Source organism: Zalophus californianus, chromosome 1 (assembly GCF_009762305.2).
Source record: "Zalophus californianus isolate mZalCal1 chromosome 1, mZalCal1.pri.v2, whole genome shotgun sequence".
NCBI lineage: Eukaryota > Metazoa > Chordata > Mammalia > Carnivora > Otariidae > Zalophus > Zalophus californianus.
The window spans coordinates 204,266,665-204,293,867 of record NC_045595.1 but is presented as its reverse complement, the minus strand read 5'-3'; the positions used below and the strand labels follow the sequence as shown (position 1 = coordinate 204,293,867).

Here is a 27,203-nt window from a genome sequence, read left to right as displayed (position 1 = left end):
CAGGTCACCGCTAAGTGGGGAAGGAAGTCCACAAGTTTGTTCGCTTCTCTTCAGCTAACTGTCAGCAGCACAAACACAGGAAACAGAGTACAGATAGTTGGGATGGTCTGGCGATGGGGCTCTGCAGGGTAGCAATGACAGAAGGACAACAGGGCAAGGGAATCGCTGACGTGACACGCTCAGAGTTCCCAGGTGCACAGAGAAGGAAATGAAACCAGGAGGAAATGAACAAACAACCTGAGGTAAAGGGAAGAAGGACCAGGACCTAGAGTTTCTGGATGGAACTGTTGTAATCGGGAGCGTGTGAAATAAATTACGATACAGAAGCTTAAAAATACATGCAACGTATTTTTCGAGATATCATAAGCTCTTGCTACCTACTGTAATCAGTCTCTTAGAACAACAACAACAAAGAAATCTCAAAAATAGGCCCATCCCATTCTGAAAAAGGTCAAGTTGCTATCTTTCCTGGAGTCTAATAAAAAAAAAAAAAAAGCAGATGACTGAAGAAAGGACATCCCTTTCCAGCTCCAACTTTTCCATAGTAGATACATGTTTTTCCAGCAGTTCCAGATGAGCAGAAGTTAAAAAAGCCTCCAAGTACAAGCCAAGACAGAACGCCAACACACCTTAGGCACTGAGAAAATCTGCAATTACAGAAGCAGCCAAACTTGTGACAATAATGCCCACAGTTCTAAATTTAACTTGATCTAACCTGATTACAGATGAGTCTCCCAAAGTTCATTCCATTCAGAGAAATCACAGAATAGTAAAATACATTTAGTTCTAAAATGAATGAGAAAGAACACACATTCTGCAGGCAGTATACTGACCATTTAAATTTAAAAAGCAAACTTTATTGAGAAGAATGCTCATATATACTTTTGGTTGCTTTGATGTCTTTGTATCGTTTCATTAAAGGCTTTTATTAAAGGCTATCATTTAAGAAGAAAAGGGGTCACCATCGGCCCCCTTCCATATGCTCACCGTTTATGATGAGCGTGTTGGGCATGTGTTTGCCTGCTCAGCACTCTCTTCTCCCAACTGATCCCATTTCCCTCCTGTTAATTCCAGGAGTTTAGGGACTGACCTCACCAAATGGTACAAAAGATGGGCCCAAAACCCCAGGACAGCCAATGAGAGTCCTGCAGTCCCCTTGCCAAGGGGACGGGTTCAGGCATATGATCAAGCCAGGCCAATCAGAACCCTTGGACTTGACAGGTATGTGAGTCAACACATTTTCCTTTTTTTCTTAAGATAGTCTGCAAACAAAAAAGTTCAGACAAATATAGTTATAAAGGACTATTGTAGCACTGAATTTTGTCTTCCTTCTACTACAATCCTTTCCTTCTCTTCCCTTCATTTTTCTGCTTTCCCTCCCGACCCAACTCCTTAGGATAATGGACTAGGTAAACTAAGCATTGAGTTTTTAGGACATCACCATGAGGCAGAAAGTTAATCTAAGGGAATAAGACCAGTCCCAGGTAAATTAAGCTGTGACTCTATTGCTTGGTATTTAGATATTAAAGTTGACTCTTGTTTCAGTGGCTTGAACAGAACACACTTGAACAGACTTCAAACTTGTCCCCTACATGGACACCCACAATACTGTTATGTACACTGTGAATATCTCTAGTATCATTTTTTTGCATGAGGCCACAATGTTATTATAGGTATGTGAAGAGAAATAACACCATGAAATTCTAGGACATTTGGAAGTACATTCCAAATCTCTTCCTTCCCGTGATCTGAACTGGTTTAAAAGAGGTGAAAGTGGTGTCCACATTTGCAAAATGGCCTTTCCAATAAAATCATGATTACCAGAATTAAATTGTGTACTTCTGTGTTTCTTGCAATCCTTAATTTTCAATGTTATTATTACATGGAAAAAATAATGAAAAATTCACAACTTCCTCAGAACAAATGTAAGAGACAAGGTAGTACGATAAAAAGAATACAATGCTGAGAATGAGGAGAACCGTCAATCACCGTAACAGTTACCCACCTCAACTGGCTTAAACCAAAAGGAACAGGAACAGGAATGCAGCCAGCCCCAGAAACGAATGAAGAGAAGGTTCAGAGCTATCAGAGACTCAGGGAGTGTTCTCTCTTTCAGCTTCTCCCCAGATCCGTGCTTTATGCTCTCCATCTACAAACCACCTTTCTCTGTCCCCAGACACAACAGCAGAACGTAACTGCCTTGAAGTCCCAAGTGTTTACCCTATGGCTGTGGGCATGTGAAGCTCCAACCCCTCTGTCCTGGACCCAATTTCAAATTTCCAGGAAAGGAACACTCACTGGGCTAGCTCGGGGTCAGGTCCCCAAACCTGGTTCAATCCTCTTTGTCTCCTATGGGGAGGAGGAAGTTGGCAGCAAGTGGATGTGTGGGTTAAAGGACAGTTCAAGGATTTGTGTTGGGTCAGACACTTCAAACATTCCCATCACATAGTCCCAGCTTTGTACTTGTTTTTCTCATCATCAAAATAAGGTCTACCTTAAACTTTTGCTAGGAGTCTAGAGCTTAGATGAACTTAAGAGAATTAAAATTGAATTTAAGAGATTAGAGGGTAAGGAGCATTCACCACTGTTTTGGGAGTTCACATCAATAAGAAATACAAGCTAAAAATAAATTATACATTCAAGAAATAAAAATTGTCTTTTACAAATATGATGATCTACGTGAAAAACCCAAGAGAAATGAAAAAAGCCATAGGGTCTTAGAGGGCTGAGATTCTGTCTTGGTTCAAGGCTGGACATTTAGAGCAGTGCCCAGATGTAGTAGAGCGCATGCTCACGTTCACTGAACCACTGACCAAACTCAGAACTTCCCAAATACTGTACTTTCAAATGGGTCACAGGCATGCTCAAGGCACTGCTGCCCTCAGGTTTGGGGGATGATACCTGCCATTAATGATAATTACCAGGACTAATGTGGTACTAATTGTATAGGATATTAAAAAGGTTGAGAAGCACTGAATAAATGACCAAAAGACTCTGGAACTAAGAGTTCTAGCAAGGTGGCTGGTTACCAAAGAAATTTGTATAAAGCCAAGACGCATTTAATAAATGTTCAAACTCATTGGTAGTAGCAAAAAATCCAAGTTAAAACAAATAAAACTTAAGAAAAAGATTTTTTTTAAATGGTTTTACCCAGTCGTGGTGAGGGGAACATACAAGGGCAGCGGTGGGCTACTGAGGCTTGGAATATATTCCAATATATTAACTGAAAAACACAGGCTACACAACTGTATGTACTGAGATTATAAACTGGCAAGGCAATGAAGACTGAATTCAGCCCTTGGGTATGCTCTGTTTGAATCCCAGTGTGTTTATAAAAATTGTGGCCCACATAAAAATTGGGAGATTTCATACTGAATCCGTATTTCCAGACTTCCAGCTTCTCTTGAAGAACTAGAAGGTATGGTAACACCAACATGCATCCTCCCAGGGCCACGAATGAGTAGGCTGACTGGCCGCAGGTTGCCCCATCCATGGACCATCTTCAGTGCCCAGGTCCCTAGAATGCCCTCATGTCTCCCAGACTGAGAAGCTCACATACCCAACCTGCTCAGAAATTTGAGCAGGCTGACCTCTCACAGCGTATAAACAGTCATTTTCCCTGGATACTGAGATTCTAGGTCCACTTTTTTCTTCCCTTATCTATATTTTCAAAAGTTTCCTTCAATAAACACATACTGCTTTTGGAGTGAGAAAAAAAAACATGTTATTTTTTAAATTACCAAATCACAACTGCAATATCACTTCATCTAATGAGACTGAAACAACTAAAGATAACAGATAATGACTGTGGTTTAAAACTAATTGAACTAAGGAAGTAATGTAAGGTTACAATTACGGCAGTATTTCCCTCCCTTTGATACTAATTAAAACACCAGCTTGGACAGACAATAGCAGCATTTTACAAATTACATCTTCCTCAAAGTGAACAGCTCCCATAGACACTCAAGTCATAAAACACCTATTTTAAGGATTCGCTTCCCTATATTTAAAGTTTCTTTCATCAAGAAACATAAACAATCTTTACCAGGAATCTGTTAATCAATTGACTTAATGCTTAAAAAGTTAAATAATTCCTGATCTTTATTTTACATTGTTTGGTTCAGTTTGGTCAATATTAAGAGTAGTTTTACAAGAACTTCAAAAAGTTTCTAACAATCACCATTCATCTCACCTCATCTCTGAAACCTCAGAGTACCTTCATGGTAAAGAAAAACTACAAGGCTAGGTAGAAACGTCAACATCCACAGATGACAGAAAGGAGAGCCAATTTATCATTTCTCTCTCGCTCTCCTACAAGGCACCCCCACTCTCATGACATCCAGAGTGATGTTTTCGGACAAAAGCAAATCATGGGACTCCCCTGCTTAAAACTTACCTTAGCTTCCTAATTCTACTGCTTGAATAAAATCCAAACCAGCCCGTCTCCTTTATTCCTCGCCTGTCTCTCCAGTACTCACGGAACTTAGGTGACTCTGGTCGCTAGACAATCAGGTCCCCAAACACTAATCTACTCAACATGCCAACAAGCAACTGCTAAGCATCCAGGTCCCGGGGATAAGGTCCTGGGGATAAAGCAGTGAGCAACACAGACAAAACTCCCTACCCTCCTGAAGCTTACATTCTAGCAACCTCTCTACCACCTTCACTTGCTCCTCAATTTCTGTAATCAATTAAAGATTTTTAAAACAATTCTAATGACTGTGTTGAAGATATCTGGAAATAAGCAGTACTACCTATAATAATTTTATTATCATTTACTGACTTTCTTTAATAGTAATTATTTATCGTAAGCAAAGGAGAGAAGAGAAATAAAAGAGGGGGGCCTTTACTCAGTGAAACTTGGTATGTAAGATACCAAAAATACACTGATGTGTATTTTTCAAGCTTTCTCTCATTCTCGCCATACAGCTATACTAGCCTGTTACATGTCAGTGACCAAAAGGTGAATATTTCAATTCTGCCAGAATGGAGCAGTTGAATTTAAATAATTCCAGAAACTGAAAGATTACTTGTTTTCAAAATCTATTATCTTGAGTTTACAGCAGAAATGGATTTTTATAAAACACTGGATCCACAATGAACAGACTCTTATTATTATAGATAACATACAGGAATGGTGTGTGTGTTTATATAACAGCTTACAATACAAAACACTGCCCTTGTTAGAACAATATAACTGCTCAGGAAATCTGCCTCAGAGAAAAATAATTAGCCCTACACACATGCATGCACACAAAGACAAAACAAATGGATCCCACAGCAACTTGTTTCCAATGCTTTTATCATAAGCATCAGTGCCCTTCTTGGGGCACCTGAGCGGTTCAATGGGTTGAGCGTTCGATTCTTGGTTTCAGCTCTAGGTCATGGTCTCAGGGTCCTGAGATGGAGCCTACATCAGGCTCCCTGCTCAGTATGGAGTCCGCTTGGGATTCTCTCTCCCTCTTCCTCTGCCCCTCCACCCATGCATGCGCATGCAAGCGCGCCCTCTCTCTCAAATAAGTAAATAAACTCTTTAAAGAATCAGTGTCCTCCTTAACTAGGTTGGTTAAAGCATGGCACTAAAAGCCACTTGGCTGCATTCCACGAGCTGTACCAATGTCTTGCAAATCCTTACCACCAGTCACCAGGCGGACTTGCAGGCAAGATGCAAGGATGAACAAGACCATCACCGAAAGAAAAACAAGGCAAAATGCCCATTAAAGCAAGAGGATCAGGGGCGCCTGGGTGGCTCTGTGGTTAAGCGTCCGCCTTCGGCTCAGATCATGGTCCCAGGGACCTGGGATCCAGCCCCGCATCAGGCTCCCTGCTCCGGGGGAAGCCTGCTTCTACCCACTCCCCCTGCTTGTGTTTCCTCTCTTGCTGTCTCTGTCAAATAAAATCTTTAAAAAAAAAAAGCAAGAGGATCAAAAGCACTGCCCTCCTATATTAAGAAGAGGACGTTTAATTTAACCACCAAGGATAAACAACAACAACAACAACAACTACTGACCGACTGCTATGACCTTGTTATTTTCACAGTCCTATTCAGCTGAATCCAAAACTCCATCACACCCCTCAGTTCAACTCCTGGCTCTGCCACTCAAGCAAGAGTGAGGGTACTCAGTACACCACAACCTCGGTGGAGCCCCACACCACGCAACGGTGAGAATGGGTTTTAGCGACCCCTTAAAACTGAGCTATGGCAGTCCTACCTCAGCAGAAGCAAACTCAGGCCAGAGAGCTTAAGCCCAAACAATGTCACCAATGCTCTCTCTGCGTAATAAGCTAGTAAGATAAGCGGCCGATTATTAATTCTATTAGAAGAAGGTCAAAAGAGCACTGATGAATTCAAATAGATTAACCTGTTTCAAATTCACCTTGTTAGAGGGCAACAAAATGTTAATGATATTCTACCATCACATTTATTAATACAAGGTTTGGGGTTTGTTTGGTTTTTTTTAACAATTTCCCAGTGGATCTGTGACATCTCTCTCCAGTGAGGCCTTCACATTCCTGCAGTGAGCTTCCACAGGCCGCTTCAAATCTCCAAACTGGCCAATGTGGGAATGTTTGGACAGACTCCCAGCTGTCTTGCTCATCATACATCCACATGTAGTCCTTTCCAAGGCAAGGCCACACATTACAAGTGAACCGCCTTTTCAATTTCACTAGTCTTCTCTGGGACTCTAACCCTGCTTTTCATGCAGAGGCACTTTAGGAAAACCACCACATTGGAAAGGATAACAAGCTGCTTTGAGAGACGAATGCTAGACAGTAGACAAGGCTTATTTGTGAGCTAACTTACACAACTCACTTCTCAATGAGAGGGACTCAAATCTATAAATTAATACACATCAGGGAACCTCTAGGTTACTCCAAAACTGAAATCAGGAATGCAAAAATGCTCTAATGCCTATAACTCATGTCCAGGGAATGGGCAGTCCAGCCACATTGTAGCTGAAAATTTGGGCTCTGGAGGTACACAGCTGGGCAGCCACTTGCTGGTTCTTTAGGTTCCTTCACTGCTGGTACCTCCGTTTCCAAGGCATATTCATCTAAAAAAGGACAGTTTTATGAAGACTGAGTTAGTGTTTATCAAAGGGTGCAAAAGGACTTGCTAAATGTTAACTATCACTATTATTGGTATACAAATTTTGACTTTCCAGATCACACTCCTGAACACATCACATTAACATCCCTTTCTTCTTCCTAAAAATAATAATTCACTAGATTTGTCACTGGTTAAGTCATTCCAGAAAAAGGAAGGAGGGAAGAAAACAGAAAGCTCAGCCAGGACAGTAAGGATGCAAATTGCTACAAGCTTTCTAAACGGCAATATGTATCAAAAATCTTACACTTAGCATGTACTGTACTTTGATCCTGCAAATCCACTTCTAGAAATTTACCCTACAGGAAAAAAAAAAATCTCACAAGTATACACAGATGTATACATAGGAGAATACTCACTGCAGAGTTTTAACTGTGGGGGAAAAGGAAACAAACTAATGTCTGATAAAAATTAATTGGTTAAATTATCACAGACATATAAAATGAATCATATTCAGTTATTAAACTATTATAACTGACAATATAGACATGGAAAGATTCATGGTAACATGTTAAGCCAAAAAAAGAAGTTACAAAATAATCATGTATAGCAAGTCCCATATTTGTTACCAAAAATTGTATATAAAAAGCCACATGCACACACAAAAGAGGGTTTGGAGAGATATGTACTGAGGTAGTGGATTTATGAGTATTTTATAGTTTTTACTTTTCTGTATTTCAATTTTTCTACCATAAAGATGCAATTCTTTAAAATACAAGGGATATGAACTGATAAGAAGTTTGGTTCTGAAATATACAATGAAGCTAAAAGTGATGACAAGATTTATCTTTATTTAGAAAAAAACCTTTATTTACATAATACTTGATGGTCTATTAGATACTTTTAATGGTTAGTTATCCAATTAAAAATTATACATATTTAGAGGCGCCTGGGTGGCTCAGTGGTTAAGCATCTGCCTTCGGCTCAGGTCATGATCCCAGGGTCCTGGGATCGAGCCCCGCATCAGGCTCCCTGCTCCTTGGGAAGCCTGGTTCTCCCTCTCCCACTCCCCCTGCTTGTGTTCCCTCTCTCGCTGTCTCTCTCTGTCAAATAAATAAAAAAATCTTTAAAAAAAATTATATTTAGTATCAAGAAATAGAGACTTTGGGTGATGGATTTCTACCATCAAGTGCAGCAGTACAAGAATTAAATGGGTTAGTTTTTGAGTTTGATATATCCTTATATACCCCAATTCCTTATCATCATAATTACCATTCATTGAATGAAGATATCTCAAAAACTTATGTAAGCACTTTGAAGTATTTAAACTTAACCCACTATTATTATTCCCATTCAGCTGAAAAAACTGAGACATTGAAATGTTAAGGGACTGATCAAAGTCACAGACTGTGGGGTCAAACCCAATATCCTATAGAAATTTTACTCCTAACTGTTCAGCACCCTCAACTATATAACAGAAACTGTTATTTATGGGGCCCTACACTGGATTCTGAAAGAAAGGAATGAAGGTCATATTTTATTAGGATGAAAAATGAAATTGGAAAACATACCAATTTTCTGTATTTTTTTGTAAACCAATTTTTACAGCATTATTCGGGCTTATCATAGCTTTAAAAATGGTATTTTGAGATCGTGATAACATAGTAATTTACCACTACACTTTGACTTAAATTTACATTTTGAGTCTTTAAGCAGTATTTTTTTTTTCTAAGCAGTATTTTGATAGGAGCCTTCTTTCCAGCTTAATCACCTTGAGCAGGCTATGCTTGGGAAAGGTTCTCTCTTTTTCAGAGCCAACCAAACTTATGGAAATGACCAGGCATAGTACATGTGGCTCCTAATTTATAAAATCAGTGATGACTAAGTAATAAGATTAATTTTACAAGAAAAGGTTTTAAAACGTGGCCTCATTGCCATGTTACTCACTCATAAATATTTAATGGAGTTCCTCTGGGCATTATTCTAGGCACTGGAGATAGAATGATGAGCCAAAATCTCTGCTCTTCTGAAACCTTTATTATAGGTGCATTATATATCTGAAGGTTATAGTCAGATTTTTATTAGCAGCCTAAGGTATAAAACTTAGTGTGTTACTTAAAATATCTGCTGTCCATTTCAGGAGATGGTCTGAGGAGATGCTCAGCGAGAAGGAGGCACAGTGTCCATGGTCCTCCAACTTGACTATCCCAGGAGAAATTCCTGGAGAACTTGTTTAAAAAGCCGATTCCAGGGCCCCACCTCCAGGAGTCTGATTCTGAGGTGAGGTGACAAAAACCCTCTATTTTTATTTATTTATTTTAAAGATTTTATTTATTTATTTGACAGAGAGAGAGAGACAGGAGAGAGGGAACACAAGCAAGGGGAGTGGGAGAGGGAGAAGCAGGCTTCCCGCGGAGCAGGGAGCCCTATGCAGGGCTTGATCCCAGGAGCCTGGGATCATGACCTGAGCCAAAGGCAGAGGCTTAACCGACTGAGCCACCCAGGTGCCCCCAAAACCCTCTATTTTTAACAAGAACCTCACTTAATGCTGATCTAAGTGATCTGAGGTCCAAACTTTGAGAAACCCACCAGTAAGTGGAGCCATTCAGAATAAAATGATTATTCAGAAGAGAATAGCTCTATGGCAGTGGAATTTGAACTGATTATCATAAACCCAAACCTCCTGTATTTAGCTCTGTATAATTCACAAATCTAGCAAATTTAAAAAGATGAGTAAGGGGCGCCTGGGTGGCTCAGTTGGTTAAGCGACTGCCTTCAGCTCAGGTCATGATCCTGGAGTCCCGGGATCGAGTCCCACATCGGGCTCCCCGCTCAGCAGGGAGTCTGCTTCTCCCTCTGACCCTCTTCCCTCTCGTGCTCTCTCTCTCTCATTTTCTCTCTCAAATAAATAAATAAAATCTTTAAAAAAAAAAAAAAGATGAGTAAGAATGGAGCAATTTACCAGCACCTCCTCCTTTACGTCTTATGGGAGATTTGAATTTGCCTCAGTCTAGGCATTTGGTGAAAAGATGAACTTGAGTTCTACCAACAGAAGAGATAATCATTAAGAAAAAGGAAATTTCTAGTCAACTGCAAAAAAAAAAAATGCTAAGAGGGACAAACATTTCACGGAACTAACTTGCTACCACTCATTTTATGCCCTATTTCACAATGCTTAGTATCTGAACAATCCACAGGGTTCCAAAGTACATCAAAAATTTGTTCATTTCCTCTCCTACTCAGGCAGAATAGTAATAATAGAGTATTGTGAAGGTGCCATGTGCCTCAGCAATTTCAACAGATACATTCTTAGATAAAGAAATACCATTTAAAAAAAATCTATCAGAAATGCTCCTTAGTGGAGCTACTTGAATTAGTTTTAAATAGTTTTAATGCCACCACTAAATTAGCGTCCCTCATTTCCAATTTAGATTACTTAAAAGTTCCTAGGTTCTTTACCAACCTCCTACAGAAAAAATTCCCTTCCATATTATAATTACGTGCATTTTTAGTTATAATAAGCAAACACCCACCAGTACAACACAACTGTGTCATGTAAACTAGAAAAAAAAATTTTAAGGAAAAACAGCATTTTGTTCTGAGACAGGCAGAAATCCTAACTTTGAGGGAGGGTTTTAAGTTTCTGCACCTTAAATCATCTAAAAATTAAGGTATCCAACAAACACATCCCTCCCATTTTAGAGGTTAAGAGTAGCACTTCACAAACCAGCTGGCCTGCTGGTCCTGGCCCCAGTTCCTAACCTCAGATCCTGTCCACTACCTAATCCATGAGATCTCTGAGCCTGTTCTTCATCCGTTCAAAGGTATTAGTAACATTGCCTCTCCGTTAACGGCACTGAGGTTTTCCAGATGCATCTGTTTGTATGGTATCTGTTTTTATTATCTGTTCTTCTTATTGTACTTGTTTATATTATTTGTACGTTTGACCACGGATATAGCAAGAGTAGGATCCAGGAGATAAGCACAAAGAAATGCATCTGTCCGGAGTAGGCATATATTTAAATTTTCAGGCTGGTGCTGCCTTCAGAATAGCACTGATGATGACAAAGTTCTAAAGGAAACTTTCATATTAAGAGGCTATCAAAAATCTCCATAGCCACCCACTCCACAGAAAAAGACTCTAATTTATTTTTTCAAAAGCAAAGCCTTCTTTAGTCTGAATCACAACAAAAGATGCCCATAGGAAGTGTTATCTGCGAAGTTGTTTTCTAATCCAAAGGCAAATAGAAGTAAAGGAAGCTGCAACCCATTCCTCGTCGGTTTCCTTTTCCTGGGGATTCTGATTACATTTCCTCGTTCAAGCAAGAAGAGACCGCAATTGTGCCCTGGGTCCACACCATAAGACCGCGTCTGTGCGTAAAGAAGGGAAGGAGAAGCGACAGACCCCGGGGACGCGCTCCCACGGAAAGGAAAGCCGCTTTCTGTTAAATACCATCAGAGTCAGCCCCGGCGGGACGAAACGGCATTGACTGCCCTTCACTGACAGGGATTTTGCAGGCACACGACAGAGAAAAAGAGATGAGCCGGGGACTCGAGGCCCGAGGGAGAGGCGGGCGGTGCGATGCCGCTCCCCGCGAGCTCCGGATCCCCGAGAGGCTGGCGGGGAGGCGAGGCTTGGTCAGCCCGCCACGCTCAGGCGGCCGAGGGCAGCGAGGTCAGCCCTGGAAGGGCCGACCGCCCCCACGCCCCCTGGGGAGGGAGGCACCCCGCTCGGCCGGCCAGGGCTGCGGACGCCCATTCAGCCCGAAGCCCGTCCAGCGGCCGCCACCCCCTCGGCCGGCCGCGGCGTCCCGGCCTCCCGGCGCCGATAAGCCGGCCAGGCGGCCGCTCCGCCGCCACCCCCGGGAGGATGGGGAAGGACGAGACGCAGGGGTGGCCGGTGCCGCGCCTCCGGGGCACACGGCAAAGGCTGAAGGGCGGCCCGAGGGACGCGCGCTGGCCCGGGGGACGGGCGCCCCGGGCGGCCATCGCGCCGACCCCCGCGCCGACCCCCGCCCCCCGTCGCCTCCCCTTCCTGGCCGCCGCCGTCCAGCCCGCTCCTCACCTCATCTCCAGGCGGGTCCGCGCTGCCGCCCCAGGGACAAATCAGTGCAGCTTACTCGCCGCGGGGAGGGACGCAGGAGCCGCAGGAGCCGCAGCCCCGCACACCATCCCCGCCCGCCTGCCCGCCTGCCCGTGCGTCCCGGAGCCCGCTCGGGATTCTCCCTCGCGAGCCGCCGTACTACGGAGCAACCAAGCTGCGCTCCCTCCCCTCTGCTCCGCTCTTCTCTACCTCCTTCGCTCCCTCCCTCGCTCCCTCGCTCCCACCTATCTCCTCATCTCCCTCCGCAGCCTCTCCCGCCCTCATCCACCCCTCCATCTCCGCCCACAGATGGGTGGGAACCAACAGTTGGCCAATCGGAAGAAGAGGCCCGCACCTCCTCACCGCCCCCTACCGCTATGCCCGCCCACTGCAGGGACGAGGGGGGGGCAATTTAAAAAAATGGAAAAGGACGGAGTGACAGCCAAATTAACCAATCAGCAGGCGCAAAGGGGGTGGGTGTAGGACGGCTTTTTCTTCCCGCCCCCTTCCCAGAAGGCGTAACCAAAAGCTTCTGGTCTGGGATTTCCCTGACGGGGCTTATGGAGATTTTGTTGCATGGTTTTGGTGCATCTGTCCGTTGTCGTGCGAGGCACTAGTTAGGATGCACTCAGCTACATTAGTTACAAAAGGTTTTAAAGGAGAGAACGTAGAGGCAAAAAAGACGCGGGTTATAGTCTAGGGAAGGCGGTAGGGCAAACGGTTGGAATGAGGAAGGGTGGGGTCTTTAATAGAAATTTGCATAAAACGGAACCTATCCGGGAGACTACAATTTCGCCCATTTATTGGTAGCCACTGGCGCGGCGCTTCTCCTCCAGGCGGAGCATTCCGGGAGATGTAGTTCCGAGTTCGGTTGCTATGGCGTTCTCCGCAGCCTCCGGTCCAGGAGTGACGAGCAGCCTGACCAATGGGAGCAGCGCCTGGGCCAGCGGGGGCGGGCTCCCTCTGCAAAAGGACTCCAAGGTGGCGGTGGGGAAGACGCAGGCCGTTGGGGCGGCTCGGAGGCAGGTGAGCCCCCGGACCTGGGTTCTGTCTTGGGAAGCGGGGCTTTGGGCTTTGGACGCCTCGCGGAACCGTGCAACCCTAGGGTGAATGGTGGTTGGTGTTGCACCCCAACCCCAGACCCCCTCAGGCCCGGGCCTAGCTTAGCTGAGCAACGGGAAGGACTTGACTGACGATTTCCTGGTCCTTACAGGTTTTGATTGTTGGTTTTAGCTCAGTTTGCATCTCCCTCTACATTTATAGAAGCAAAAGTCGAAGTTCCCTTTCACCGAATCTCCCAGGTTCGATTTTTGCCCCCCAGCTTTCCTTTTGTTGTGAGTTTCTTTTCTCTTTCTCCCGTACTCCGTCTCTGCCACCGCTTTCCGCCCCCGCTTCACTTTCCTTTTTCGGTGAACAATTACCTAAAGCAAGGGTATTCTCATTTACGTGATTATACGGCCGGGTTTGCCTTCTTAAGGTAAACAGCGAAAAACTCTGGAGCTAGGCGTGACAGTCACCTTAGAATCATGTTGAAGTGCAGATGCTGAATTTGTAGGGCTGGGCGGGGCCGAGACTGCCTTTCTCACAACCTCCCGGGTGACTGCTAGTCCACGTTCTGAGTAGCAGGGTGTTCTACATCAGCTCTGCTCAATACAAATATAATGCGGGGCACTTAATTTTAAGTTTCCTGGTAGCCACATTAAAAAACATGAAACACATGAAATTAATTTTCACAATGTTTCGTTTAACCCAATATATCCAAAATTTACCATTTCATCCCATAATCAAATACTTTAAAATGGAAATATTATAAATGCTTGTATTTATTAGTTTGTTTGTTTTTTTAAAGTAAGCTCTACGCCCAACGTGGAGCTTGAACTCACAACCCCGAGATCAAGAATCGCCTGCTCTACAGACTGAGCCAGCCAGGCGCCTCAATTCTTCTTCCTTTTTTTTCCTTATACCGTCTTTGAAATCGAATGTGTGTTTTACCTTGACAACACGTCTCAGTTCTGACTAGGCCCAGTTCAAATGTTCCTTAGCCACCTGTGGACTAGTCACCGCTGTTATTGGCCAGCGCAGGTCCAGATGATTTAGGTGCCCCCTGCAGAAATTAAAAGGTGGTAAAGCTCGAACAGTTGCATGTGATCAAACTCTTTGCTGCTCTGTGAGATGGGCCTGGGAACTACTTTAGAGAGGTTCTCTGCCCAGTTTGCAGAAATAATAGCAAAAATATCCGGCACTTACTGAACGGTTATTTTGTGCTGGGTGTTGTACTGAGTGCTTTGCTTGTATTGCTTCATCTTTACAACAACCCTTGGAGGTAACTACTATGATATTTTGTAGATATGGAATCTAAGGTCTAGAAGGTTAAAATTTAGAAGCCTAAAGCCATACAGCCAGGAAGTAGGAGAACCAGGATTCAAACTCAGGTCAGTTTTGACTTCTAAATCCTGTCAACCACTGCAGTGTATGATTATTATTTTTTAACCAATAATTTCACTTCATTGATGCCTCTGCTCCAGTTTATGGCAGATGAAATGTTCTGACTTGAAACAGAGAGGGTTTCCTCAAGGTCAATTTGCCTATCAGTTGGAGTGACATATTTTGGTAGTATTATAAATATTCCATGCTATATATACATTTTTTAAAGTAAGCTCTAGCCCTACATAGGGCGTGAATTCAGGACCCTGAGATCAAGAGTCTCACGCTCTAGGGGCACCTGGGGGGCTCAGTTGGTTGAGTGTCCGACTCTTGATTTTGTCTCGGTTTGTGGTCTCAGAGGGGTGGAATGGAGCCCCGTGTTGGGCTGTGCGCTCAGCACAGAGTCAGCTTGTCCCTCTCCCCCTGCTCCTGCTCTCTGTCTAGATCTAAAATAAGTAAGTAAAGGACGCCTGGGTGGCTCAGTTGGTTAAGCGACTGCCTTCGGCTCAGGTCATGATCCTGGAGTCCCAGGATCGAGTCCCACATCGGGCTCCCTGCTCAGCGGGGAGTCTGCCTCTCCCTCTGACCCTCCCCCCCCTCGTGTGCTCTCTCTCTCTCTCTCTCATCCTCTCTCTCTTTCAAATAAATAAATAAATCTTTAAAAAATAAAATAAAATAAGTAAGTAAAGTCATTAAAAAAAATTGTATGCTCTACCAACTGAAGCCATCTCTATGCTATATTATAAATCTTTAAAAAAAATTTTTTTTTAATTTATTTATTTGAGAGAGAGAGAGCAAGCACACGGGTAGAAGCAGAAGAGGGACAAGCAGACTCTGCAGTGAGCTCAGAGCCCAACTTGGGGCACCATCTCACGACCCCAAGATCGTTACCTGAGCTGAAACCAAGAGTTGGAGGCTTAACCGACTGAGCCACTCAGGTGCCCTTCTGTGCTGTATTATAAATAATAAAAGATATTAATTCCCCAGTACTATATCCTGGGCAGTAATGTGTCTTGATGCATTTGTGTACCTCTCTGAAGAAGAATGGGAAAGCTTGGAAATTCTTAAAATATTTCACTGTGGAGTCACGGTGTTTTTTTGGTTTTGTTTGCGGGCCCTCTGCAAAAGGACTCCAAGGTGGCGGTGGGGAAGACGCAGGCCGTTGGGGCGGCTCGGAGGCAGGTGAGCCCCCGGACCTGGGTTCTGTGTCTTGGGAAGCGGGGCTTTGGGCTTTGGACGCCTCGCGGAACCGTGCAACCCTAGGGTGAATGGTGGTTGGTGTTGCACCCCAACCCCAGACCCCCTCTAGGCCCACCGAACGGTACTATGCTAAGGTGAGTTTTATGATTAGAAGAGCAAAAATACATATATCTACACATGCTAAAATATGATATTTTGCAAAATATTTACATTGTAAGAAATACATTTCTATTTTCTATTTCTACATTGTAAGAAATACACATCTTGTGAATTATTTTCTCTTCATTGTGGATTGACTAGTAAATATTTAATTAAAATTACAAATCCTTTTTTGCTTCTGGAGCAAGAAATGGTTTCTTAAGATCCTATAGTGGATTGGAAAATTAAATAAGCATTTACAAACTACAATAATGTTAGTTAAAAAATGATTGTTTAAATCAGTTGGAGAAGGGAGAGTGTGGTAGAGATTTAGAAAGGATTCCTCCATTGCTTATTTCCCTCATCACCACCTGCGTTGTCCCAGTGTTAAGCTAGCATAAAGGGGAAAAGGTCATTCATCACATTACACCATTGCCATAATCAGAAGAGGCTGTAGCTTTAATATGGTCATCATATCCCCCATTCTCTCCAACTGATGCTTGAATCCCGTTTATGAAGCCATTGTAAATGTGTATCCAGCCTCTGTTTAAATCAGACTCCATGCTCAGCGAGTCTGTTTCTCCCTCTCCCTCCCCCTGATCATGATTTCTTTCACTTTCTCTCTCTCTCAAATAAATAAAATCTTTTAAAAAAAAGAAGAAGAAGAGGCAGAGGGAGCTCATCTAGTTAGGACTACCATTCTCCACAACCTGCAACATAATGACATTTGAACCAAACCTCCATCTAGTTACTTTGATTATGCTAACCAAATTTTTTAACCAAATAATTGAGCATGTGGTTTGACATATTTCTTTATCTGATATGTGGATGTGTATGAAAATTCTCACAGATTAAGAACATTGATAAAACTTAATATTAAGTCACCTCTTCAATATAACAGAAGAGTTACCCCCTCACAATCCAGCTGACTAGTATAATAATGTTGTGCACCAATCCTGGCATCATGATGAACATATGGGGCCACATTTTAGTGCTGACTTCATGTTTTTTCTGTAGCCTACTGCTTAACAATATATCCTTGATTTCCTTAAAAAGAGGGTGGGTTAGAAATACTATAACTGAATCCTGACCCCATGTGGCCACAGTACTGCAAAGTTGGCATTGGGGACTAATAGAAATGTGAGCATATTAGAGTTTGGACTTTCAGGAATTAAGTTTTCCATAGATGGATTGGATGAGGGGAGGAAATGAAGCCACTCAGCAGTGTGTGGCCATAGCTGAGTCCTGAGGCATTGCAATATTAGCACATTGCTTGTGCTAACACCCATCAAAACGAAAAGTAAACAGGTGAGCCAGGACATCATAAAGGAAAAGGAAACTTGGGTCAATAACACAGAGGAAGGAATTATGATAGGCTCTAAAATATCCTTGATGACTGAAGATTAGTACCACAAAGTCTTGTTTTGGGAAAAGGTGAACCCAGTTTTGTTTTTGGGTTTTTTTTTTTTTTAAGATTTTATTTATTGTGTACCTGGGGGCTCAGTCAGTTAAGCATCTGCCTTTGGTTCAGGTCATGATCCTAGGGTCCTGGGATTGAGTCCCATGTCAGGTTCCCAGCTCAGTGGGGAGCCTGCTTCTCCCTCTGCCCCTCCTCCCCGCTCAGGCTCTCTCTCCCTTTCAAATAAATAAAAATCTTAAAAAAAAAAAAAGATTTCATTTATTTTTAGAGGGAGAGAGAGAGTGGGGGGAGGAGCAGAGGGAGAGGGACAAGCAGACTGCAGAGTGCAGAGCTGGATGTGGGGCTCGATTCCACAACCCCAGATAATGACCTAAACTGAAATCAAGACTTGGTTGCCTGAGTACCCAAGTGCCCCAAGATGACTCCAGTTTTATGTCTGTTGAATTTGAGCTAGATCTTTTATCTATACTTCAGACTTTTGGTCTGAAAGTATAGATAAGGAATAATCTGTAGAGGTTTTATTTACAGTTATTAATAGATGAGCTCCTTGAGAGATTAAGGAGCAGAAGAGCAAATGGCATTTACATTGCTGTTAGAACGAAAATGAAACCATTCAAAGTTTCTTCACATTGGTTTTTTTAGAAATCCCTTTAAAGATCAGTATTTTTATTAACTGCTTTCTTGAAGCGTTATATTCAAGTGTTTCTTCTTTGCACCAAAAATTATTTAAAACAGGTGTCTGGATGCCTAGGTGGCTCAGTCAGTTAACTTCTGCCGTTGGCCCAGGTCATGATCCTAGCGTCCTGGGATGGAGCCCTGCATGGGGCTCCCTGCTCAGCCGGGAGTCCGCTTTACCCTCTGTCCCTTCCCACCATTCATGCACTCTCTCTTTCTCAAATAAATAAATAAATCTCAAAAAAAAAAAGCTGTCTTTTAAGATTTTTTTTTTAATTTTATTTTTAAGTAATCTCTACACCCAACATGGGGCTTGAACTCACAATCCCGAGATCAGGAGTCGCATGCTCCACCGACTGAGCCAGCCAGGCGCCCCTAAATTAGGTGTCTTGATACTTGTTTCTCCAGATTTTTTAATAGGTCTAATGTGTGACCATTGTAAAAATTTAAAGTATTAAAGACATAATTCTCAATTTGTGGACTTCTGTCAAATATATTTAAAATCTGATGTACTTGAAAAAATATAAAATCTATTCTTTTTATAGGGCATATTAGCCTTCGTTTTTATTTTTTTTAAAGATTTTATTTATTTATTTATTTGACAGAGAGAGACACAGCAAGAGATGGGACACAAGCAGGGGGAGTGGGAGAGGGAGAAGCAGGCTTCCCACTGATCAAGGAGCCCAACGTGGGGCTCGATCCCAGGACCCTGGGATCATGACCTGAGCCACCCAGGCACCCCTAGCCTTCATTTTTAAACAGGTTTATTTTCTTTTTTAAAAAAATTAATTTATTTATTTGACAGCGAGAGAGGGAACACAAGCAGGGCGAGTGGGAGAGGGAGAAGCAGGCTTCCCTCTGAGCAGGGAGCCTGATGTGGGGCTTGATGCGGGGCTTGATGCGGGGCTTGATGCGGGGCTTGATGCGGGCCTCGATCCCAGGACTCCAGGGTCATGACCTGGGCCAAAGGCAGACGCTCAACCAACTGAGCCACCCAGGCACCTCTAAACAGGTTTATTTTCATTTAAAAGTTTTATGTAGCACTTTTCACAAAGTTTACAGGTGAACATGTAATTTTGAAGTTTTACATGACACTCATTCTTGGAAATGGCATGGTAAGTATTATACATCTTAATTTATATTTTTATTTTATAAAATATTAAATATTAAGCTATTTTGGGACACTGGATGACTCTGTCAGTTAAGCTTCTTGATTTCAGCTCAGGTCATGATCTCAGGGTTGTGGGATCGAGCCCCGTGTTTCTGCTAAAGATTCTCTCTCTCTCTCTCTCTCTACCCCTCCCCCCCCGTTAAAAAAAAATACTCGGCTATTTTATTTTCTGTGTGCAAATAGCTTTACATTCAATAAAAATTTTATTAAATAGTGGACTAAGTGTTCCATTTAATCTAGACCAGTGCCTAAGAAATTATACTATCCATTCTACCATTTTCTTAGTGTTAAGAACTCAGTATTCCTTTTGGTGGTCTGCAAAAGAAGTAAATAATATTTCCTCAATTTTTTCTGGCCACTTTTCTAAAAACACTTTTCTTTCTTCACTTTGTAACTTTGAGGATATTTTTGTTCCCACGTGTTTTTTTTGTTTTGTTTTGTTTTTTTAAGGGTTTTATTTATTTATTTGACAGAGACAGCGAGAGAGGGAACACAGGCAGGGGGAGTGGAGGAGGGAGAAGCAGGCTTCCCGCAGAGCAGGGAGCCCGACCGATGTGGGGCTCAATCCAAGGACCCTGGGATCATGACCTGAGCCGAAGGCAGGCGCCTAATGTCTGAGTCACCCACGTGGTTTTTTATTGGACCAACTAAACTACTTTTTTTTCTATTAATCAGGCCAGTTTTAACTTAATTTGGAGGAACCATTTAGGACAATCTGACTAAAAATGTTGACATTATTATGTATATAATATTTGCTTTAGGGGACACTGGGGCTACAAACAAGCACTTATCTTCCAGAATCTTTGAAATTGGGGTACATGCAGTATGAGGCCCATCTGACTGCTGATCTGGGAAACAGGCCATATGTTTTAAGAAGCATTGCGCAGGGTTGCCTGGCTGGCTCAGTCAGAGGAGCATGCGACTCTTGATCTCCAGGTTGTGAGTGGGAGCCCCATGTTCAGTATAGAGATTATTAAAAAAAGTAAATAATCTTTAAAAAAAATGCAATGGGCAGAGAAGACAGTGGCTTCTGGAATTACAACAGGAGCTGCTTTGAAATCAAGGTGTTGATGCAATTGTTTCATTTCTCAAAAAGGAACTACTAGTAGCTCCAGACTGAGTAGGAGCAGTGATTTCTTTATTTAATAATAATAGATACTGATTCTTCCAAGTAATAGCATGGGAAAACCTGCTAGTTAGTAAGTGAATAAAGCATGGTTTTGTTTGTTGGTATGTAACGAAATCTGGAAGTACAGAACAGATAGGGTAGATTGCGTGTCACTGGGGTGATTTCGGAGGAGTAGGACTTGAGTTGTATTCACTTGACAGAATCTGTAGAGTAAGTTTGGCACAGTCTCAGAGACGAAGCAGTGCCTGGAAGTCCTGAGAGAGGGGTGACCAGATGGTATGAGGTCACACTGACTAGCTCAGAAAGAGAATGTGTGTTAGGAAAACAGGGGAGTAAAGTAGATTAGAGACAGGGAGTATGCATTTTAGACAGCCGTGAAAGACAGGCAGAAGAGGCTGGATTTAAAGTCACAGGGATGGGGCGCCTGGATGGCACAGTCAGTTAAGCATCTGCCTTCAGCTCAGGTCATGATCCTGGGATTGAGCCCCATGTCGGCTCCCTGCTCAGCGGAGAGCCTGCCTCTCCCTCTCTCTCTGCCCCTCACCCCGCTCGAGTCTGCTTCTCCCTCTGCTCCTTACTCCACTTGTGCTCTCTCTCAAATAAAGAAAATCTTTAGAAAAAAATAAAAATAAAGTAGGGGGGCGACAGCCTCACTCAAGTTGGTAGAGTGTGCTTTTTGATCTCGGCGTTGTGAGTTCAAGCCCCACACTGGGTGTGGAGATTACTTAGAAAAATAAAATAAAATCTTTAAAAAATTATAGGGACTACATAGCTACCCTGTCTATGCTTAGGTCTTTCCCCTCTCCCCTGCCACCACAGCCAACACACTGACATACACACACCTGCAACCAAACGGTTAGAATTAATTTAACATCTGACCTACCTCTACCTCTGAAGCTAAGAAAATACCATATGTTAATTAATTGAATTTAAATAAAATAAAATTTTTTTTAAAAATGTTCTTAATAGGATAGTTTGTAAAAGACCCAAAATGGAAACAATCAAATGTCTGTCTGGAATGGATAAATAATAATTTAATCACCCAATAGAATATAGCATAACAAGGGTAATGAATGAACCACAATACAGGAAACAGCATAGATGATGCTCACAGATGTGATATTGAGAGAAAGAAACCGGACATGATGGAGTATGATTTCACTTCTGTAAAATCAAAAACATACAAAACTAATCTGTGGTGTTAAAACTTGGAATGTTGAGTATCTCTCAGAGGGGAAGGTGGTGACTAGAAGGGGAACAAGGAAGCTTCTGGAGTTCTAGTGATGCCGTGTTTCTTTGCTGTGACATGGCCATATTCACTTTGCAAGATTCAGTAAGCAATACATTTAGGATCCGTGAACTTGGCTGTGTGTATTTTATACTTTTAAAAAATAGTCTTGCCATAGAATTTTAGTTGACCCCTGAACAAATCTGGGATTAGGAGAACCAGCCTTCCAAGTGGTTGAAAATCTGCATGTAACTTTTGACTCCCCAAAAACTTAACTCCTAATATAGCCTACATATAGTTGACTGGAAGCCTTACTGGTAACAGTCAACATATATTTTCTATGTTATATGTATTATATTCTGTACTCTTACAATAAAGTAAGCTACTGAAAAGAAAATTTTAACAGAATCATAAGGAAGAGAAAATACATTTACAGTACTGTACTATAAAAAATAAAAATACATGTATAAGTGGACCTGTGCAGATCAAACTCATGTTGTTCAAGAGTCAACTATATTATGAAAATTAAACAATTATGGAATCCTTAGAGATGCTCTTGATTTCCGCTCAGGTCCTGATCTCAGGGTCGTGAGGTCCAGCCCTGTAGGGCTCTGTGCTCAGCAGGGCATCTGCTTGAGGTCCTCTTCCTCTGCCCCCACCACCCGCTTGTCTGCGTGCTCACTCACTCTCTCTCCCTCCCAAATAAATAAATATTAAAAAAAGGCATTGAAAGCCCTTTAAATGCCACCTTTGGTAATGAAAATTGAGATCTGTGGCCCTCGTAAAAGTTTTAAGTACATCTAATAATTTTTATTGAAGAACAAAGTGAAATTAAGTACCAGCTCACCTTGGTGTGAAAGGTTGAACTGTCAGCCCATTCTTAGTAAAACATATACTCAGAGATTATTGCATATTCTCTTGTTTGACCACTTTCAAGAATTATTATCTAAATTTTTTGTTTGGAAACTACATTTATAGTTGTCATTTTATCCTTTGCCACCATTATTTTTCAAGTTTTGCTTTCATTTTAGTCTGGAAGAACATTCTATTTCATGTTTATATATATATATATATGTATGAATTTTTTTTAGGTGACTATGAAAGGCTTATATTTTCAAAAGAGTTCTACAGATGAAGAAATAACATTTATATTTCAAGAAAGGGTAAGAAAAATTGTTTAATTATTAAATGAAAAAGGTAGTTTATTTTCTATATATAATAGAACCAGTTTTAAGTGACCTTTTATAAGTTATTTTGAGTGGAACCGAGTAAAAAATTACTTAAATGAAACTTACAAACTCCTTTAATCTTATGTGAAAATGGTGCTCCATATTATAGTATAACTATTTTTTAGAGTTGCTTCAGAAGAGTTTTTAGTTTCTCAGGGTGGTGGTATAAAGCATATTAGGAAAACAGAACAACCTTGATAGTCTTATAAGTTGCAAAATTATATTTTATTCAGAATACCACAATAAAGTGACTATTCAGAATACATATTCAGAATACACAATAAAGTGAGTATTCAGATTGTAGCCATATTTCAGAAAATATTTCTCCCATGTTGTAAAATAAAAGCGGTAGAAAGGCATTGTTTTCCACACTAAATTCTGAGCTTTGCAAAATTACCTCATTTGCTAAACTCTAAATTGTCTCTTGTTTTTGCCCACTTTAAAACAGGTAGTAGAATTTTCATGTACTGGTGATTGTTTGAAAGGTTTGTAGCAAGCCAAAATCATTCCACTGTCAACTTAGGGCCCAAAACTATGTGCTGTATTTATTTCATGGTAGTAATAAGAATTTCTGGATCATGAACACAATCCAATTTTTCTGTTATCTTTTACTAACTCCAAAATTAGTTAAGTCAGGAATCAAAATCTCAGACAGCTTGTCTTCTACCATTGAGTCAGGATGAAGGTCTCAGAGGTTTGATTGGCTCTTAGGAAGAATCATTTATAGGTTCATACAATCATGAGTAAAATCTACACATTTATCAATAATATTGAAGATCTTCATAATATCACCAAATAACTATCAAATCTGAAACTTAAAAAGAGATACTCTCAGAGTATTGTATTCAAGTCAAATAAAACAGTGATCTCTTTGATAGGTTGTGGGAGGGGCTACAAAAGTAGCTATGCTTACCCAGCTTTTGATCTAATTTTTGGGCATATCACGAGTTGAGGGGAATATTTTAATTATTGGTACCAGGATATGGTTATTTGGCAGAAGTGATAATATATTTCATAAATAATACAGGTGGGTGACATTGAGTGCCTGAGTGTGAATGATTCTTTGCCTTTGAAGTATATCTAGCTGTGGAATAGTGGGGTAATTAAGATCCTTTAAGTTTGTATTTTGATGCCAAAATCCCTTGGTGCATGCTGAAATGTCTAAGACAGATGTTAAGTAAGGTAAGTTATATAAAAGATACACAAGTAACACCAAGCAACTTCATCTATAGCATTAAGAAAATTCCAAAATCAGTGAAGGCTATCGTCATGCGTATAAGGATATCCCTCTATGTGTGAAGATTTGATGCTTTGAGATTATTTAGATTGAAATAAAGTACAGTATTTGTTGCTCTCCTTTTTACCCTAAAAATTTACTACCTACACATATATCCATGTTGGTATCTATACATTTTTAAAATAACTATGGCTTTTTAAACATTTTACCCCCAAATTCCCCTTCCATTGTTTTTATTATATACTATGCGATAATTACTTGTGGCTTTTTCAGTTAAGTTAGCTATAAGATTTGGGGTCTGTTTCATTTTGTTCAATTATGTATGACATTTTTCGTAACAGAAAGGCATGTTCTCAAAGGAATGTGTTATTTGGTTCTAGGAAAATCTTCCTGTTATAGAGGATAACTATGTGAAAGTTCAAGTTAAAGCTTGTGCTCTGAGCCAGATAAATACAAAGGTATGATGCTTTTATTTTGACCAAAAGTCAAATGAGAGTTTCCTGGTATATTTAGTGTACAAATATATAATGATAACTGACTTCTGAGTGCCAAAAAATTAACACCCTTAGAAGACTAAAACAGCTAGGGAAAAAATGTAATGACAGTTTGTGTGTTTCTATATTAAATTATTATCTAACTGACGTCAGACATTTTATATTATTATAGGAAAATATTTTATCAACTCCTTTACATTGTGAAAGGGTGAGAATTTATAATTACTAAGGCCTATTAGGGAAGAAATTACTTTTTTTTTTTTAAGATTTTATTTATTTATTTGAGAGAGAAAGAGACAGAGAGCACAAGCAGGGAAGGGGCAGGAGAGGAAGAAGCAGATTCCCCACTAAGCAGGGAGCCTGACATGGGGCTCGATTCCAGGCCCTGGGATCATGACCTGAGCCAAAGGCAGATGCTTAACCAACTGAGCCACCCAGGCGCCCCAAGGAAGAAATTACTTTTATAAATATAGTAAAAATAAAACTACAAATCTAATCAGTGGTTTCTTAACTGCTCTGTAGATATTTCTCGTCTTTAGAAAGGGTTCATATTCTTCTTGTCATGTCTCTTTTTCTTTCTCTTGCTCATACTTACACATCCCCAACCTCATACCACCCCACAGTAATCGTCCTTTATTGACAGGAGGTACATGAAAAGTCTTCAAATAGTAAATAAAGTGTGGTTAAACGTGCCATGATAATTAAGCAGGTCCATTTACTCACTTTCGTAAAGATTAATACTATGGTTTCATTGGACCCTTAACTTACTGGATTATACTGCCATCATAATTTCTAGGAATCTAAAAGTTTTCTGCGATAGTCACATTTAGGAAAATCACAGAACAAGGTCATAGGTTTCCACTGGACAACATGAGCATGACTTGCAAAGCAAATTAGTCAGATGCCTAGAAATCCGTTCACCAGAAGTGCTAGTACTTACTACTCCTTGTCTGCCAGGTTCTATGTTCAGACCATCCAAGGTGTTCTTTTTAAAACTATGAAAAATTCATTGAAATCCCTAGTCTCGGCAAATTGTCTCCATGTCTAACAGAAAGAAATAGTAAATTAGAGTAAAATCAATTTAATGAAATATTGCCCACCAACAAAGTAATGTAAGAAAATTCTGTGGTGGGTGAAGCACCCAGGATGCAATTATTTTGTTATTGTTGTTGTTTTAAGATTTTATTTATTTGACAGAGAGCAAGAGAGCACAAGCAGGGGGGAGGGGCAGAGGGAGGGGGGAAGCAGGCTCCCCACTGAGCAGAGAGCCCTATATGGGGCACCCCATCCCAGGACCCTGAGATCATGAACCACAGGATGCAGTTGTGACATGATTAAAGCTCTGTAAAAGTCTGCATGAAAGAAATATTGTAGAACACCCAGTATTTCGATAAGCATGTCATAGGAACATCTTAGGAAAAGCATAAAGTTCCGCACTGAAAAAGAGCCTTTTCTGGCAATCAGCTATATCCAGGAGATCGGAAAATTTTAAAATAAAGGAAATACACAGAAGAATTATTTCAATTTATTTTTCTTGTCGTTCCTACAATCCTATATCTTTAAATATGCCTAGCATTTCCAGTATTATCATAAAAGCATAAATGGTAGGAACTTAAACTACAGGTTTATATACACTCTGCCACTTTAAAAGTCAAGTACCTAAATGGTTCAGAACCCAACAAAATACTTACCTCTTAAAAAATAATTTATCCTTGGGGCACCTGGGCAGCACAGTCGGATGGGCGTCTGACTCGGTTTTAGCTCAGGTCATGATCTCAGGGTTGTGAGATCAAGCCCCACTTCGGGCTCCACACTAAGCACAGAGTCTGCTTGAGATTCTCTCCCTCTCCCTCTGCCCCCCCCCAAAAAAATAGATAAATCTTTAAAAAATAATAACCTATTCTTAAAAAAAAGAAACTCCAATCTGAAATTATATGGCAGTTTCCCTTATGTTATATCCATCACTTTTTCCCACCTGCCCCTTACCTAAGACTTGTGAGAAACGCTCAGATGGTGTCCAAAGATGTTGGAATGGAGAACCTTTTGTTCTCACTGGCTACATCTCCTTTATTCAACAATGTCCTCTCCAAATTCCCTTTGCCCCACCAGAATGAAGTGACTGGTAAAAAGTATTTAGTCAACCAAGAACAGTTTTGGCCATAATTTCCCTTCATACTTGGCAAGTAAAAATGCTAAACAAAGGATGTTACTGGTGATTTGAATAATAATATCCATACATAAATTCTACAGATCAACTAATTACTTAGCAAACTCTTGGTTTCCTACTATAGAGAGAAACTTATTTTGTGAAGTTATTTGGTTTCCTACTATAGAGAGAAACTTATTTTGTGAAGTAATTTGCTTTGTCTTTATTATTTCCTATGGTAGAAACTTATTTTGTGAAGTTATTAACTATAAAAATTAAATCATATTTGCTTTTTCTGTGGTCTGATTTTTGCTCTTGCTTTCCTTATGTATGAGAAAAGGCCAGGATTTATTCTTAACAGTAAACAGTCTTTGTCATGATTTAGCTTCTGGCAGAAATGAAGATGGAGAAAGATTTCTTTCCTGTTGGGAGAGAAATTGCTGGAATTGTGTTAGATGGTAAGTTTATAGACGAAAATATCTGCACTTATTTTCAAGGAGGAATGAATTAAAAAAAATTTTTTTTAAATTAAAAAAAAAGAGGAATGAATTAAATGGTAGCTAATTGGTTTACCAGTATAT

General features: G+C 41.0%; 2 protein-coding genes across 14 annotated transcripts in view; one reads left to right on the top strand and one right to left on the bottom strand.

Moving 5' to 3' along the window:
- The window catches only part of ITSN1 (intersectin 1), a 209,368-nt gene extending 197,002 nt beyond the window's left edge, over nucleotides 1-12,366 (bottom strand). For all 5 annotated transcript variants that reach the window (XM_027583377.2, XM_027583373.1, XM_027583375.1 and 2 more), the window contains exon 1: nucleotides 12,114-12,366. The gene's annotated coding sequence lies outside the window, so the exon portion shown is untranslated. The remainder of the gene's footprint in view (nucleotides 1-12,113) is intronic.
- Nucleotides 12,367-12,860: 494 nt separating this feature from the next.
- CRYZL1 (crystallin zeta like 1) overlaps nucleotides 12,861-27,203 on the top strand; it is a 37,874-nt gene continuing 23,531 nt past the window's right edge. For 3 of the 9 annotated variants that reach the window (XR_003518520.2, XM_027586676.2, XM_027586678.2), the window contains exons 1-5: nucleotides 13,096-13,157; nucleotides 15,684-15,737; nucleotides 22,608-22,679; nucleotides 24,363-24,440; nucleotides 27,008-27,080. Coding sequence is in view for 8 of the 9 variants with exons in the window: in XM_027586676.2 (XP_027442477.2) it covers nucleotides 22,614-22,679; nucleotides 24,363-24,440; nucleotides 27,008-27,080 (217 nt within the window). In the remaining variant the exon portion in view is untranslated. Of the gene's footprint in view, nucleotides 13,158-14,477; nucleotides 14,564-15,683; nucleotides 15,738-22,607; nucleotides 22,680-24,362; nucleotides 24,441-27,007; nucleotides 27,081-27,203 lie in introns of those variants that run through there. The other 6 variants (XM_027586674.2, XM_027586681.2, XM_027586680.2 and 3 more) reach the window with 6 other exon arrangements.